Raw genomic sequence first — 16,829 nt, 5'->3', positions numbered from 1 at the left:
TTTTACTCCATCCCTGCTGAGACCAATTGGTGCAGGAAAGCGTTACAGTATGAAGCAGTATCAATATCCTCACACACCACTGTGACTGCTCCCTGTCCTGATGATCCAGTTCACCGATCCCACAGGCTGGCATCACACTCAGTGGGTTGTTTGCTTGACATGATGAAGCAGCAGCACTCTGAAGTCACCTGAAATTTCTTGCACTGTTCTAGAGGCTAACTGAGACAAATCCCACACCTGGGATAACAAGTGACAAAATACCGAGCACATAACCCCAGTTTAATTTTCTCTTTCCAGATGGACTGGCTCACACCTGAGATGTGAAGTGTGTTATGTGAGCCAAGGTGTTTTCCCACCTCACTGGTGGTGGGGAGAGATGCTGCACTCCGTTGCCATGACAGCAGAAGTTCTCTTTGTTCTTGGGTTCCTGATGAGTGGCGCTCAGTGTAATCCTATAGCGACCTTACCAGTGAGCCGAGAACGACTCGAAAGGGTGTTGACCCAAGCCAGGGAGGACAAACACCAGGACAAGCAGACCGCACAGGAGCCAGCGGGATATGGCGCTCAGCAGCGGCCAGAGGAAATCAATGTTCTGGGCCCCAACAGGACTGCTGTGAACCGTGCCAGGCCAAACCTCACTTCTCAGACACGAGGGTCTAAAGGTGGGAAGTCCCAGGAGCTGTGGAGTGAACAGGACACACTGAACCAAATAGACGAGGGCCCCACCAGTGATGTCACACTCTCCCTGGATGCCATCGACGAGTACGCCTACCCAGACTACAGGGGGAAAGGCTGCATGGATGAGAGCGGCTTTGTGTTCGCCATCGGCGAGCAGTTCACTCCAGGTCCTTCAACGTGCCCTTGCCTCTGCACAGACGAGGGCCCTCTGTGCAGCAAGCCAGAATGTCCCAAGGTTCACCCTCGCTGCATTAAAGTGGACACTAGCCAGTGCTGTCCGCAGTGCAAAGAGAAAAAGAACTACTGCGAGTTTCGGGGCAAGATCTACGCCTCGCTCGAAGAGTTTAAGGTGAGCCCATTTACCGTGTTCACTCATTTTTGACATGCATAAACTTGAAAGGAGTGCTGACAGAACACTCTGCACCATCAATAGAGTTTATCACAGAAACTAGTTACCTTGCCTTGCAGCATGCAAGCGAGCACGCAGGCAGATTTATAATGGCAAAGGTCAGCACTTGTCTTTTTTTGAGAGTATTACCTGAGGCTGAATTTACCAACGCAGCTCCAGCAAAGTGTTTCCATATTCAGTCACAGTTGTAGTAATGTTACAACTCTGCAGAGCTGCATGTGGGTGTTTGAGAGAGAAGAAACAAAGACAGTGAGATTTCTAATGTTTCATCTTCTTATACCTCTTTGAAAAAGACGTGCACCGCAGGCTCGGCATTACGAGGTGATGCATTTACCCGCCTCTAATGGTAATCTTTGTGTTGGCAAGTGTCTCACCAGGCGGTTAAGGTTAATAAGGGATTTCTTTCTTTAACTCGCAGTATTACGGACAGCTCATTGTCAAGTCCCTGCTAAGGGAAATGTGCAGAAAGCTCCAGCATACGTCAGCCTTTTGTGCTATATGCGCTTTGAAACTAAGCAACAGGCAGGTTTTCATGCTTGATTGCTACATTCTGGGGCATTGTGCTAAGTGCTACCTTACTCCATTTTTCACAGTGGAGTACCATGCGGAGGCGCAGACCTCTGCAATCTACAGCAACGCTTGCAGAATTAACCTTTGCTCTCTTGTTAAGACTAAAGGTGTACGACTTTATATAGGTGCTAATCAGTCCAATCCTTTGTCCCACTTTTTTTTCTGTTTGAAGATGCAGGAATGCATGCATAGTGATTTCTAACTCTGTGCATGCACCACGGAAATCGGAAGCATCTTTCTTTTGTTTCCCATTGCTATTGATTCTGCATAGTGTGGGTCAGTTCTCTGCACAGCTCTCTCTAAAATGAGGCATTCATTGGCAATGAATTTGAGAAAGATGGGACTGCCCTACAAATGTAGCTTTGCAACAATGAATGCACACAGTCTTAAACAAGTCAGACGGGCAGGGGTGTCTCATGTCCATTTGGTCGAGAGATAAAAACACAGAGCAGTGGCAGAAGAAGACAAAGAGCCAGAGGGAAAGATGGGAAGAAATTAATTAAGAGGACCTTTGTTGTGTGTATCTGTGTGTGTATGGGTGTTAATTGCTTTTTCTTCTCTGCTATGCAGGTGTCTCCGTGTGAGAAGTGCCGGTGTGAGCCGAGTGGTGAGGTGTTGTGTTCTGTGGCAGCCTGCCCACAGACGGAGTGTGTGGACCCGGAGTATGAGCCGGATCAGTGCTGCCCCATCTGCAAGGGCGGTGAGTGGGGAAGGGGGGGGGTTTGTCTTTCTCCACAGAACAAGCAGTGTAGTTGGAGGCTGCTGGGTGTAGCTAACACAAGCCAGTTTGCTCCAGGGCACATCAACAGGAGTTACAGTATGAGGGCAAGGTAGTGCAACATCTATTTCGCTGACACAAAGCACGCAGCGTGCTGCACTGCAGTGTGTGCAGTATCCTGCCACATCAGATTAGATCTATTTAAGCAAAGTCACGCCAAAAATATGGTTAATGAGTTCTGAGCCGTGGCCTGTTTTTGTGTAAATCATTTGCTCCTGTCTTAATTTCATATAATGACTCAGTTCATTTGATGGAAGCTGTAGCGTATGTTCCCAATCCGCCTGGTACGGAGATGAGAGGTACGACTGTATTTTGTGCTGCCGGGGGGTTTTTTTGAGTTTGTGATCCCGTTGTGTTTGAGAGCTTGGGCCTGTCTGAGAAGAAGGAATTCTACTGCTCAGAGTCAATTATCTGAAGTTGTTTTGGATGATTCCAGACAGCATGTCCTAGATTATGTCCCCTTGTTTTCTTGGTGTGACTCTAATGCAACATGGCAATGTCAGCAACATTGCTTCCTTCAGCAAAAAGAATGATGACTTGCGATATGTATCTCTGACTTGGAATCTTAAAGTGGCACAGGCTGGCTGCTATAAAAATGAGAGCAAACAATCTACATGAAGAAAAAAAAAAAAAAACATCCCGCTCTTCGTCCGCAGTCAGCACTGCTAATTTTTTTTCTTTTAGTAAAAGTGCAAGCGAGATATTTTTCATGCTGCTTGTTGAAACTTCTGCACGTTAAATAATGAACACAAGAGTCTGAAGACAAAAACAATATATCATCACTGCATTAAATAAACAACATGTATTTGATTCATCCTTCACTCCGTTGACTGTAATTACTCCCAGCATATCACATTAGGATCATTCATTTTAAACTTAATGATTGATATTAGCATGAATGCTTGTGACTAGTTATCAATCAAAGATTTGTCAAATTAAAAGTCTCACAACCTCCAGAGATAATGATTCAAATCAAAATTAGCAGTCATGAGGCGTTACTCACTTTATTAATATTTGCCTGCTTTAATCTCAGGGAATACATGTTGGTCCTTTGTTCCCTTTTTTTTTTTTTGCTGTATACCAACTTTTTATATATGCACATATTGATCATGCTGAGAGTGCTTTGTACAGAGTTTGGGCAGTGCTCCATATTTTCCCCTGTGAAATGCATTGTGGATTTGCTGGGTTGTATTTGTGGCCACATCAGTCTAGAAGACAGATGTAGATGTAGTACAGTATGTGCAGAGATGTGGTCGACTGAAGAGCGTACATCTGTATTCAAAAAGTCCCACCAAATCCATGGGTTCATTCACCCGATACGGATTTTTCAGTTTTAGAATGGCATCAGTCCCTATTACCATAAGATTACCACACATTACCATTCAACAAACAGAGCGCACTGCGTCAGAGACGACAAGTACCCTGACCATAGCTCCAAATGACTGGATTATTGTAATCTTTTTGTTTTTTTCTTTGTGTGGTTAAAATGACTCTAACAGGCCCTAAATTGATCAAAATGTTCTTTTACTGATTCATTTTTAAAATGTCCCCAATCATTTCCACCAGAACTACTTATCTGTAGTACAAAAACCACTGACCATGTCTGCAGACAAAGGAGAGGCAGGATGAAAGGAATCACTTATTTGCTGTTTCTTGCACAGCCACATGAGGGCCGGCTCCAAAAGTGAGTCAATCACTGGATGTTAAAACGTCCAGGGATGTAATTATGAGCACACTTTGCTTTGAGTGACAGGTGGCTGCCAACACCGCTGCCTGAATGCTGCCTGCATCCTCAGCTCTGCTTTGTTTGTTTAAAGAGTTCGCTAGTGGACTGTGTGCCTGACGTGATGGTCAGAGCTTCTCACATAGACCCAAAACAACTCCACAAAATTTTAAATGTTAATATAATAAAAAAATTAACAAGAAAATTTCACCCCCATACAGATGTTATAAAAAGTGAACTTACCAATAGAGGTCAGGCTGTGTTTATTTCTGCATGGAGAATGCAATGGGGATTAACTCAGTTTTGTCAAGAAGCCCCCAGAGGCCATGGAGGGAACTGCAGTTTTTGACACTCTCTCAGCCATTTGTCTAAATCAGGGGTTACCAACTGGCAGACCGCGGTCCGGGTCCAGACCCAGAAGCCGTCCCATACGGCCCCGAACTTACAGTCAAAACAGCCGGTTATTCTTTAAAACCTGACGGGGCGGTTCTATTTTAACTGCCGCAGCTTTCATTGACTTTACAGTAGTGGCTTAGCGCATGAGGAAACGCACAGACCAATTGCATACGAGCTTAACCATCCTACGTGATAACCCTCAGCCAATCAAATCTGGGCATTTCAGGTGGTAAAATTTGCGACTACAATACAAGTTGCAGACATGTTACACACGTGAAAAGAAAAGAGGAAAGAAAAGAAAGACAACGATACACCGGGGTTAAAGTGGACCAGAACAGTCCAGCACGGCATTCCGGCAGCTTCTATAAATAGATAAGCATTCGGAAAACAATTGAATAGTCTTATAGTAATGTTGTAATTTTTCGGAGATGCAGGGTGCAGTCCGGTTGTTTCCGTCAGATATTCAATACATCAACCAATTAAATCCCCTCTCCCTCTCACACACTCACCACTTTGTTCTGCTGTACCTGTGCATGCAAAGAAAGTTGTTTGTCACAGTTTGTGTGACCTGGAACGGTTCATCAGTGCATTCAGAATTTAGTACAGGGCTCAATAACCAGCATTGAATGGAGGAGGATGAGGAGGAGATTACAGATTGTTTTCAAGCATACTGATTGGAAATGAGATTTGAACATTTTAGCTGGCATAAGTTATGTTATCTAGAGGTGGATATGTAGCAAAGTATTGTTCAAGTTAAGTAAATTAACAAAAGCTTTGTCTGAAGTGATAGTATTTCCAGCATTGCGATGAACATACATGGAAATAAACATTATGGTGAACATCATATATGTAAAAAACATACACCCCCTCCTCTCCCCTTATTTTAAAATGCAACCTGACTTTTATGTAATTAATGAAAGAACATTCTACAGCTCTATATTATGTGACAAAAATATTGTCAAAGTTTTCGAATTGTACATCTAAGCATATATATATTATATATTCGGACCTTTGCTTCGAGAATTTTTCTCTAACTGGGCCTCTTCAACTTGAAGTTGAATACCCCTGGTCTAAAATACTAGAAAACGGCTGCATTAAGTTGAAAACGATGCATCGTAATGTATAAAAAAATAGATGCTTGTTTTCTAAAATGCTTTTGCAGCCCGCAGATGATTCAGTTATTGGTCTACCGTGACTATTCGAGTCAACTGTCAGTCATTGTCTACACAAATGACAAGTGCGCTCTCACAGATGACTTCCACTTTGCATATCAGTGGAAATCAGTTGCATTTTTGGTGCTCCTCTGTGTAACTCCATCTATTCTGGGCCTGCCAAATATATGGATGTGAAGCATCAAATTACCAGCATGGCCCCCTTTAACCTGATCATATTATTCCCTTTCACACACACACACACACACCTGTATGACACTTGGCTAAAATTAGAAGCCTGTTCCTACATCGTCATGCAGCCTCTGTCAGTGTGGTCTCACACTCCGTTAGCGTAATCTACAGAAGCACAGTGGTATTTTATGAAGATGCAGAAATAGCCTTTGGCAGCATTTACGCCTCATTTGTTCAGCAGTCAGTGTTTTTAAAGCTGCAGCAGGTGAGATTTAAAAAAAAAAAAAATTTCTAGGATTGTGCAAATCATTTCCACTTTTGTTCTCATGTCTCTGGCTCCGGCTGGTGTTTTTCACAAATCCAGAGAGCTGTGAACATCAGAGCTCAAAGTGTTAATTAAGCAGATCTGCGTAGCTGTGTGTTCAACAACCTCTGTGATGCCTTGAACACGGCTGACCGTGTAAACACAAGGTGTAAACACTCCACGCCATCGCCCAACCAACATCTTTGGTGGGAGTCTGACTCTGCACGCTGCCGGTCACCTTCCACCTCCCGAGGGGAGGGGGGGGGGTGTCTCAATCAAAGAGCATGTTTACTTGGAGACTTGCCTCCCACATGATTGCATTTGCAGTTCATTTCACAGAGTAAAGTGAACTTAACAAACATGATAAAAAATTAACCACATAATTATATGCAATTATATAAGCACTGGAGCTGCTTTAATTGGATAGAAACGGAAGTAAATAGATAACGATTAATAATATTGGTGCAACTTAAATAAGGCATAATTGTTTTATGATATGCTAATAATGCGAATGATCTAATGATCAAGTCAAAGCAAAGTCAAATGATGAAACACTTTATTGTTAGTTGAGTAATATTCATTTATATGTTGATTATGTGCCAGCAAATGTTCCACAAGTGTTCCTGCTAGAAGAAACACCACAGACCTAAACAATGCACTGACAAAGTGTCAGTTATTTCTAAATGATTACCAGGTAGTTTGCTAACATCACATAAAACGTGGCCATGTGTGACCCCTGTTCCGAAGAAAAACAAACGTCACATTTACCTGCAGACGTCCTGCAATATTTAGATATTCTCGTCTGGGTCAAGCAACAAAACTTCAGCCATCTACACTAACATCATGTCTCTAATCTGCACTGCAGTAAGCTCAGCAAAGTTTCTCCATTTTTCAGCTCCAGCTCCATGATGATCAGTTCAGTTTTTGCCATTGTGGAATAGAGGAAGTAAACAAACTTGCAGTGTTGTTCTGTGCAATCTGCAGCTAGAGGAGGAAATTCTTCTGAACCTCAAGTCTGATGTCACTTTAAGTACATCTTGAGGAATGGTGCTGGCGTGTATTATATAGAGTCGAATAATTTTAAATTTTATTCAGGCTGCCGTCTTTTCATCACCTAATTGTTATGAAAACGAGATGGACTGCAGGTTATTTTACTTTTATTTGTAAATGTGATTGTTTACCATTCTTGAGTTTTAGCCTTTTTCAGAAAAGTAGATCTTGAAAAGTGGCATCTCGGACAATCAGTTGTATTAAATCAGTTTGATTTCATAAATAGTTACTGTGATCAATGCATTACTGTGCCATTATTACCAGTAAATAAGACATCGCTCTAATCTTCCTTCAGCTCCTATCAACGTCACAACATCGGATTTCACTTTGTCTTTTATTCATGATGCTTCTTCGCCAGGTTTACCGGGCAATCACTGATTGTCAGCTCTCATATTGCTGCTGTTGATCATGTAGCGCTCGGTGTGATGAGTGGTAGGCTGCGTGATGAAATACCGACGGTGTAAAATAAGGTTATTGGAGGTCGTCAGAGGGTTCCTCCCCTGATTCTGTTGTTTGTCTTGTCTACAGATGTTGTTTGAAGTGCAGGCAGATGTTAAGACCTCCCAGTATCTTCCGATGCACCCGAATTGTCACATCAAAGCTCAGCTCATTAATGGGAAAGAACTAAACGCTCTTCCAGATGTGAAAGGAAACAGTGTGACAGAAAAAGAGGGGAGAACGTGGAACAAACGAGGTGAAAATTTAAAACATCAGATTCTCATTCAACAAGTCGCCCCTCTGCTGCTCCCCCTCCTCTACGGGCAAACAGCCTTTTTCCCCTTTTTCTTATTATTGATATAATCCCAATGAAGTACTTCAATGTTTGATACGTTCATCAATTATGCACGGGCATTATCATGGCCTTTTCAGGCATGCAGAATCAGTGCTTATGGCAGAGCACCCTGCCTCAGATGTGTTATTCAGCTTGTATGCAAGGAGACACTTGGGGAAGAGCCAGGGGAGGAAGATGAAAGTAAGAGGTATCGCTAACATCCACCCCAGACAGTTGTTCATGAATATCAAAGAACAGCTGTGAATGGAGGCAGGTTCTCATCATTTTTTACTCATTATCTTAAAGCACTGGAACACATTGCAATTAAATGGTTTCATACACTCTAAAGTTTGTGACTATCATTCGCTGGCTGCCACAAAGTTTAATTAAACAATATTGATTCATGCAAAGAACACCTACAAGTCAAAGAGGGAGAACGTGTCCTCAATGGAGGAGTCATTTTTTTTCCACAGCTGCCAATATTTTTGAAGTGTTGTTTTCCTTTTCTTTGACATGGAGGTAAAGGCACGGGGGCGTTTGTTGTAAATTGTAAGCAACATTTTCTCTCGCTGCATCTGCTTTTGAAGAATGCTTCGGAAAAAAGGAAAGAAAAAAAAAAATCAATGCAGGAGAAGTCTTTCTCATCGGCACCTTGGCCACGGCTCCCTCCCTCTTGTCCTTTGCTCTTGCAGGGTATCGCCTTGGCAACGCATGAGGAAACAAGTGGTGCTCTTCAAGACTCAGACATTAGGGTCAACACTAATCTGGGGGGGATGTGATAAACAGTCTGAACTGGAGCCAAAATCACTTCAAATAGAGCAACATGAGACGTGGAAGACCGGTTGCCAAGAGGGATGGACTCATTTAAATTAAAAGAGGCATGATTCATACAGGGCCTTTTAAGATGTGGCAGGTTGTGTTTTTAAAGGAACACATCAATAAGGGAAATTGTTTGTATGGATGAAATGTCCATTTAGAGCAGCCTTCATCTCATTCTGACAGATCAGGAATATGGAGGAGGGCAAGTCCAAGGCAATAAATGCACAAATAATGCTCATTTATTACCGCTAAGCCTCTCACCCCTTAGTTACTGTTGCTAAGCCTACCAAGCACTTCGCACACTATGACATAATGTAGCTTCTAGTGAAAATTGTGGCAATCTAATCTAATCTAATTTCCATAACTTATGAAACTACTGATTTCACATAACAGTAAACAAATGTTGTTCGTTTTCCTCAGAGTTTTAAACAGTGTTATGGCAGACCAGGTAATAAGGGTTCGACTGAACACTCTCAAGAGAATGTGTGTGACCACAGAAATGAGACTAAATATCAGTGTGTTGTATCACATCTCTACAACAAACACAGCAGCATTTGTTGTAACATTCCCACCTAACTAAAATTATGTGTCTAAGCACCATTTCTACTGCAGTAGTCCTGTGTGTGTTTTTTCTTTTTTGGGATTTCAGGCAAACGTATCCTTGCCGAACACAAATCTGGCTTTAGTTGCTCAAGTGTCTACTCCCCCAAACCAAATGAAGAGCAGGACAGAGCTGCTAACGTCATTCTAATTTCACAAGTTGGCTCCCACGCTGCGGCTGTTCCAGATCACTCTACAACCTATAACCCTGCATAATGATAAAACTAATGACACCCCCCCCCCCTCCCCACGCCATGGCATCAGATTTATACTGATTTATACTAATGAAGCCTGCACTTTAAGTGACAGGTGGCTGCCGACTCCGATTACTGCTTGGCGACCCTCAGCTCCACCTCTTTGCCTGTATTTGGATTAACTAGAGGTTAGAAGGACGGATAGTTGGAGCATCTTCATTAACCTCTGGGTGATGTCAAGGAAGTTTTATTCCAGCCCCTTCACACCAGGGAAGCGTGACCACTTCGAGTAACAGGTGTGTGCCTTATCACACCATGAGCTGCAGTCTGCAACATGGCCGCCACAGAGCCTCCAATGGAGACTCAAAGAGAGAAACCAGTGAGCGAAGTCACAGAAGCTTCGCCCATAGTTTTTTACTGTCAATAAGCTGTATTAGTCCTAAGACTATATGACATCCGGCAATATGATTAAATGATCTGTTAATGTAAACGTATCATAATGTCATACGTCCATATTTTCCGTAATTAATCGGATGGCTGTATTATCGACCAGGCGTTTGTCTTTTCTGAGGTTTATTGACGGAGAAATTTTAGCTTCTTAAAACTTTAGTTCAATAGACAATGCACGTAATGAGAAACACTTAGTGGTATGTTATAGTTTACACAATGACAATAGCTTATGTAGTAATTGGAAATAATAACTTGTTTTTTAGCTAAACTGAAAGATAAAGTAAGGCACTAATTATGTAATGATAAACTGAAAAAGAGCTACTTTGAGTAATTTTTCTCTTTTCTGTCTCCACATCACTACATTTTATTATTTACAGGCCATTTTCCATTACAGGACTTCACAATAGAAAGAGGTCACGGTAATGAAGGTAATAGTTAGTCACATTATGTGCTAACAATTATAGCACTGCGGGGTCTCAGCTCAGGTCTAGCTGTTATTTTCTAAATGTTCTCCTGAATAAAAAGTCAACATTAATGTGACTTCAAAAACATTTTTCAGAGCAAAACAAGAATGCAACAAAAGTCAGAAAAAGAGGTTTGATGTCAGAACTTTAAAGGTGAGCGCCGGTTTATTTGAGCCCGTTTTACATTTTTTTCCCTTTACTCTAACTTCTTTTGTTCATCGTGTGAGTCAGGGCACGTAAAAAATGCTTTACAAGTCTGGTTAAAGGTAAACATTAGTCACCTGGAAGGGTCATTTTGCTAACTGCATTTGCCAGCTGACATAATCACTGACATATTCATTAGCACAAAGCCATTTGTTTACCTGTGTGAGGCTGACATTCACTGTGGCTGCGCTGAGGAATCCCAGCTGAAAGCTAGGGCGTATCACCCAGGGGAGCATTATGAGGATAGTTTGATGCTTCAGCAGGGCCAGATTAAATGGAAGAGAGAGAGCGAGAGAGACGACGTCCTGAAAATTAACACAGGAAGCTGGTTCTCTAACTTCACTCGGCTGAGGTGGGAACGTTTTGCTCCAAAGAGAAGGAGCCATTCATGCCAGACTTGTCTGGCACTTGTCATGGAGCTATGAATATTTCAGAGTTAGGGTGCTGAAGAGAAGATGCAATCAAAAGATATAATGTTGGTTTTAGTTTTGATTTGAATGTATGTTGACTTTCTGCACACAGTGGTGTTGATTCGACCAACTTTTACGCAGAACAGTGAGGCAACAGGCTGTGTGGATGGGAGTCCGGAGAATGTCCTCATTTGTTTCCCTTTTTAGTTTGGTTGGATTTACTACTTGGTTAGGTTTAGGAAAAAGATTATGATTAATGTTAAAATACTAATTTACCCATCTCTGTTTAGCATAAATCATAATGCACATTTCATCCTTCTATCTGTTACTTCTGTGCCAATAACAACAGAGTGATATCTGTTCAGTGGGCTGACAACAGAATGCTCTGTAAATCAGCTATAAAATTGCAAAAATGTTTGTGATCCATATCTGTGTTAAATACATTCACTCTTTAAATGATTCATGAAGCTGCATAGACTTGGCACCAGTACATGCTGTTTAGAGGCTCTTTTGTGTGACTCCCTGAAGATTAATAGGACCACAGACTGGATATAAATATGGATAAACTGTCTGTGACATCGCCCATAGGTATCTGAAGAGCTGTTTTGAGTCTGTGTGGGAGTCTTGGACGGTCATCATGTTGGCAGAGTCATAGTCCGCCTTAACTCCAAGTTAATTAACATACAGGCAGAGCAGAAAGCTCCCCATCTGAGGCGGCACTCACCTGTTACTCAGAGCGATCATTCCAATTAAAATGTTTCTTTATTATATAATTAAAAAATATAAATACATACATACATACTTTTGTCATAAAAAGTTAACTTCAAAGCTGTAAACAGGTTTATTTCTGCTGTAAAGTTTTAACATGAGGATTGTTATAAGGATTGACAAATTTTTTTTATGTTTGCCCCCTAGAGGCTACAGGGAGAACTGCAGTAGCTTACTTTCTCAGCCTCTTAGGCTACGTTCAGACTGCAGGCTAAAGTGACCTTTTTTTGCACGAATGTGACCTGTATCTGATATTGTCATGACAGTCATACGTATCTGATTTTTTGCAATGCGACCTCAGTCTGAACGGCTATGCGGCATATATCCGACCTTTGCGTCAGTGAAAGGCGACAGACGTCACAATTCTGTGACACAGGATCGGGCAGACAAGCGGTGTTGTTAGCAACAAGCGCCTGTTGCCAGGAAGTAGAGCTAAACTCCAACGCGCTTGCTTACAGATGAGGGAGATGTCGACTCTCTTACCGTGAAAGTGACACAGAAAGGCGCTCGCAGGCGTAATCAAAGGTTCTCGTCATTCTGAAATTATGACTGTTGAATGTTATGAATGAACTCAGTGTCGCTAAAAGTAGTCACGTCACTATCCCACCACTCCGCACCCACACGCATCTCTGTACAGAAGTTAGCTGTAGCCGCAGCTACTGCTCTCTTCCTTCTCAGCGTTCTTCTTAATATTACTTGGTTGTAATTATGTCGGCTACGATCAAACATTAACAAACAACGCCACACAAGCACACATTGTGTGACAGTGTGTCCTCTTCTGCGCAGTCTGTTCACACAGGAGACTGGTAGCCAACCAAAAAATCAGATTTCACCAAAAAACCCGAATTGAGCATTAAGACCTGCAGTCTGAACGTAGCCTTAGTTGCCACTTGAGCATGAACATAGTTCAGAGCCAAATTTTATATATTTATATATATATAAATAATATGAATGAAGGTCTTCTAGTAAATGCTGTCACCTGAGCCCTGTTGTGAAGAATTGTGAATCTCTGTGAAGGACATTTGTTGTTATGATGGTTGCGCTACTTTATGTGCAGCTGGCCTGTTGAGCCACAAAGATTATCAGTGGGCACAGTCACTGGAGACAACATATGCAACAAACATTCACCTGAGGTGGCACTTCCATAAAAACCTGTCTGCATGTGTAATGCGAGGCTGTTTATATTTAAAAGTCGCAGCTCGTCTCGCGGCGCATCTCTGAGAGAAATTATTCACATTTATTGTTAAATCATCGTCTCTCCCCATAAAATCCCCCCCCCCCCCTCTTCCCGTCTTCACAGAGCAAGGTCATTTTTATTCTGCATTTATAATGCAAATGTACTCAAGAAATGCATTAAGATGAGTGATTCCTGCTATTCTTCTCCTTCCATTACCTTAACAATAATGCACCTCTGTAACATTTTTTACATTTCAGAATTAAGGGGTGTAATGATCCATTATCCTGCGCTGTTAGAGAGCCAAAAGCCACAGGTGCTAATGGCCATCTCTTTCACACGCTTCCCATGCCAACTTCTAACACACCGTAGTGACAGTTTGGGCCCAACTGTTCATGCACATGCACAGTCCATTTGTCTTGTTGAAAAGCTCCTCTGAAGCCTGATGTGCCTGTAAAATCTGTCTCCTGCTGCACCGAGGCAGAAAGAGACAGGGAGTGATGGAGAGATGGTGATATATTATATTAATGAAGCAATGACAAAAAGGTGGGTGTGATATGAATGGCAGCAATGAGTAAAGCACAGTGGCGCCAAATTCATGCATTAATTAACACAAACCAGTGTCATGCAACTGTGAATGACTGAATGACAGGCTGCGGCTGTAATCCCAGCTCCAGAAGGAAGGGATTAATGCTGCAAAGCGCAAGATTATTTTCCGCATTTTTTTTTCTCTTGCTAGCATATCCTAGACATATGCATGTTCTATTCGAGACGGTGTGTTCTAAATGCTGCTAATGATGATGAATCAGGGGCGACAGCAGCCCGGGCCACAGGATGAGTTGTTATTCAGATAGGGTGTGTGTGCGTGTTCATCTGAAGACTTATAAATGTGTTAGGATTGACATTTTGACAGGCCTCTGCAAACTGTTCTCATTGATTGATGTGCCAGCACGCTCCTTCTGGGCGCTGCCGTGCAACAAAATGCGGTGCCTGCAAGTCAAAGACTTCCCATTTATCAGCATCTTAATTATACAACAGAGTGGCTCAAGACCTTGTTAGTCTAAGGGAAATAGCCATTGTTATGCTACACCTGATGTTGTGGAAGCAATTCCCGCAGTGTTTATATTTTGCCGTGCGGCCAGAGAGATAATGGATGATTTATGAGCACTTTTTTTTTTTCTTCTTCCAGCCACTGGTGGAGGACAGAGGCACTGTCTTTAGACAAAAGCCTTCCCATTACACTTAGTACCAGAAGAGAGGCTGACCGTGATACAAAGAGGACATTTGTGTTTTGGCATTGTGTGCTTGGCGAGTAGATTTCTTTGTGCACACAGTGGTGGCTGATAGAAGGAGCACCAAAACAAGCCGGTAGTTCATTTTATTTTTTCACGTCTCTTAGCCACTCAGGTTTTCACGTACTACACCTAACATCAAAATTTCCATTAGTGAGAGCCAATTTACTGCAAAATAGTAAAAAAAAAGAAAAAGTCCCTTAGGGTGCACTTCAAAACTGTATTAAAGCACGGTGTAACAGTGGCTAATTTGTTTTTTATGCACAGTTCACACTCCAAACCTTGCAGTTATATAAAGAGAGAGGCTGCCTTCAGCAAGACGTATGCTTTACTTGTGGTGTAGCCAATCAAGGAGAGGGGAGCAAATATAACCGAACACTTCTCACAGACAGAGTTAAAAGTCTGAGTGTGACAGTGCAAGAGATAATCAGGTCCTTAAGAATTCAATGCAATCATCGTAATCCCTGGATGCATCTTTGATTTTCAGCATCAAAATGCTCCTCTGCATACACCACAAGTGGTCACTCAGCAGTAGTCTGAAAGGCCCGGTAATGACGGCCAATGGAAAATCTATTTTGGGCAGATACAAAGCCAGCTGATGATTCATGGCAGTGAGGCGTGAGAAAGTGTGAGAAATTCCACCTTTAAAAGGGACCTTAGGGACAACTCAAATTCATTATGTGATCTGCATTCCAAATAATTCAGAAATGGCCGCTGTGTTCACAAATCCTGCTGCTTGTGTATCCATTTTTTTGTGCCTCTTATATTCCCATAACCAGAACACTATTTTGGGAAACAATCAATGAAAGCCCAGATGTGAGAGCCCATTTTCCACTGAGGGAAATGAAATGAAGGGCAGCGCGTCGAGTCTCATGTGCTCGCTCCCCTCTTTGACTGACTGCATTCAAGTTCATGAGGATGTCATGAAACTATATTAAAAGGAACGACATAAGACGGCTAACAGAGCTGAACCCCATGTGGAGATATGGTCATTGCAGCAGACATGGCATCTAAAAGCGGCATTAAAACAATAATTTAAGTCCTGTCCTACTTTCGAACTTGCATGCATCCCACTGGCCTTTGTTTCACAATGTATTTTTTACATAAAGTGTTTCCTGTCAGACTTTTTTTTTTTGGGAGCTTAAAGATGAGGCGATTCTGCTCATTCTGCATTCTCTTGTATGTCCAAATCTTTGTGGGCACCTCATAATAATGACCTACTTCTATACTAAAACGGAAGTATTATTACTAAATTAAAACGAAGACAGAGCAGGAACACCACTCGTCCGTTCACAGAGCCTCGTGTAGTGTCCTTTGTTCTGTTCTAATTGCAACAGCCAAGGTCAGATGCCCACAGTTGTCGAGCATGCACATTTGGAATACTTAACATGCAGAAACGGTGCTAACCAGCACGTACGCTAATTAGTAGATTGTTAGGCTAACTAGCTAACAGTGAGAAGCGAGTGCGTTAATCATCACCACATGAGCTGCATCCTCAACTGTTTCACTGTCATTTCTAGTGATGTCACGTATACACAACTCTTTCTGCAGACATTAGCTGATATTAGCCATCATAAACAGCTGGTCACACCTGGCTAGGCAGCAGTAAACCCCCCACCCACCCCACCCCTCGGTGTGTTTGCTGTGCATGTTTATATGAAATTGAAAAAAGAAAATAAGCAGCTGTGGTTCACAGGGCTCAAGAAACACAATGTTTACAATAATAGCCTAACATTATTTGAGGTTAGCACACTGAAAATCTATTTTACCAGAAGAGCAAGATTTACATGTTGTTGTTGTTGTTGTTGTTCTGCATCCAGACTGGCATACAGATGTTTGAATTTTAGGAATTTCATCCGCCAGGCAGCACAGGATTGTGACTGTGTGTTCAGATTTAAATCCACATTAATGCACACACTGAACAGTGAGCTTAGTCCACCTCAATATCATACTTATTTCTCTTATTTGTTTTTTTCTCTTAAGGAGTTTTGCAGTTTATTGTTGTGATATAACATGAACCGACTGGTTGTAAACTTTCTTTTTGTTTAGTAACACCAGCAGAGCGGAGTTCCCACAGCAGATTAAATCACAGGGGCCAAAGCGTTAGCGCTGTGACCTCAATAATGTGACACGGTGCCACCAACACAACAGAAGTGTATTAAAAATACATAAGATCAATTTGAAACTCCATTTTGCACCCTATTACTGTGTAAGGCCTGTTTTCCGTCTGGTGCTAGTTGATCTGTTTTTTCTTTTTTTTTTCCTCGTACCACCTGCAGGGCCAAATTGCTACGCGGACACAGCGGTGATACCGGCCGGCCGAGAGGTGAAGATTGATGAGTGTACAATCTGCTACTGCACATACGAGGAGGGCACGTGGCAGATTGAGCGGCAGGCCACCTGCAGTAAGAACGAGTGCCAGCAGAGCTAG

General features: G+C 42.2%; 1 protein-coding gene across 1 annotated transcript; it reads left to right on the top strand.

The window, feature by feature from the left end:
* Window positions 1-376: 376 nt before the first annotated feature.
* Window positions 377-16,829, top strand: vwc2 (von Willebrand factor C domain containing 2). The gene is made up of 3 exons (XM_028423794.1): window positions 377-1,027; window positions 2,228-2,357; window positions 16,678-16,829. The coding sequence occupies exons 1-3, from the start codon at window positions 377-379 to the stop codon at window positions 16,827-16,829; spliced, it is 933 nt and encodes a 310-aa protein (XP_028279595.1).

The sequence above is a fragment of the Parambassis ranga genome, chromosome 15 (assembly GCF_900634625.1).
Source record: "Parambassis ranga chromosome 15, fParRan2.1, whole genome shotgun sequence".
Taxonomy (NCBI): Eukaryota; Metazoa; Chordata; class Actinopteri; family Ambassidae; genus Parambassis; species Parambassis ranga.
Note: the sequence above shows the minus strand (reverse complement) of the source record. Positions and strands in the feature narration are given on the sequence as shown.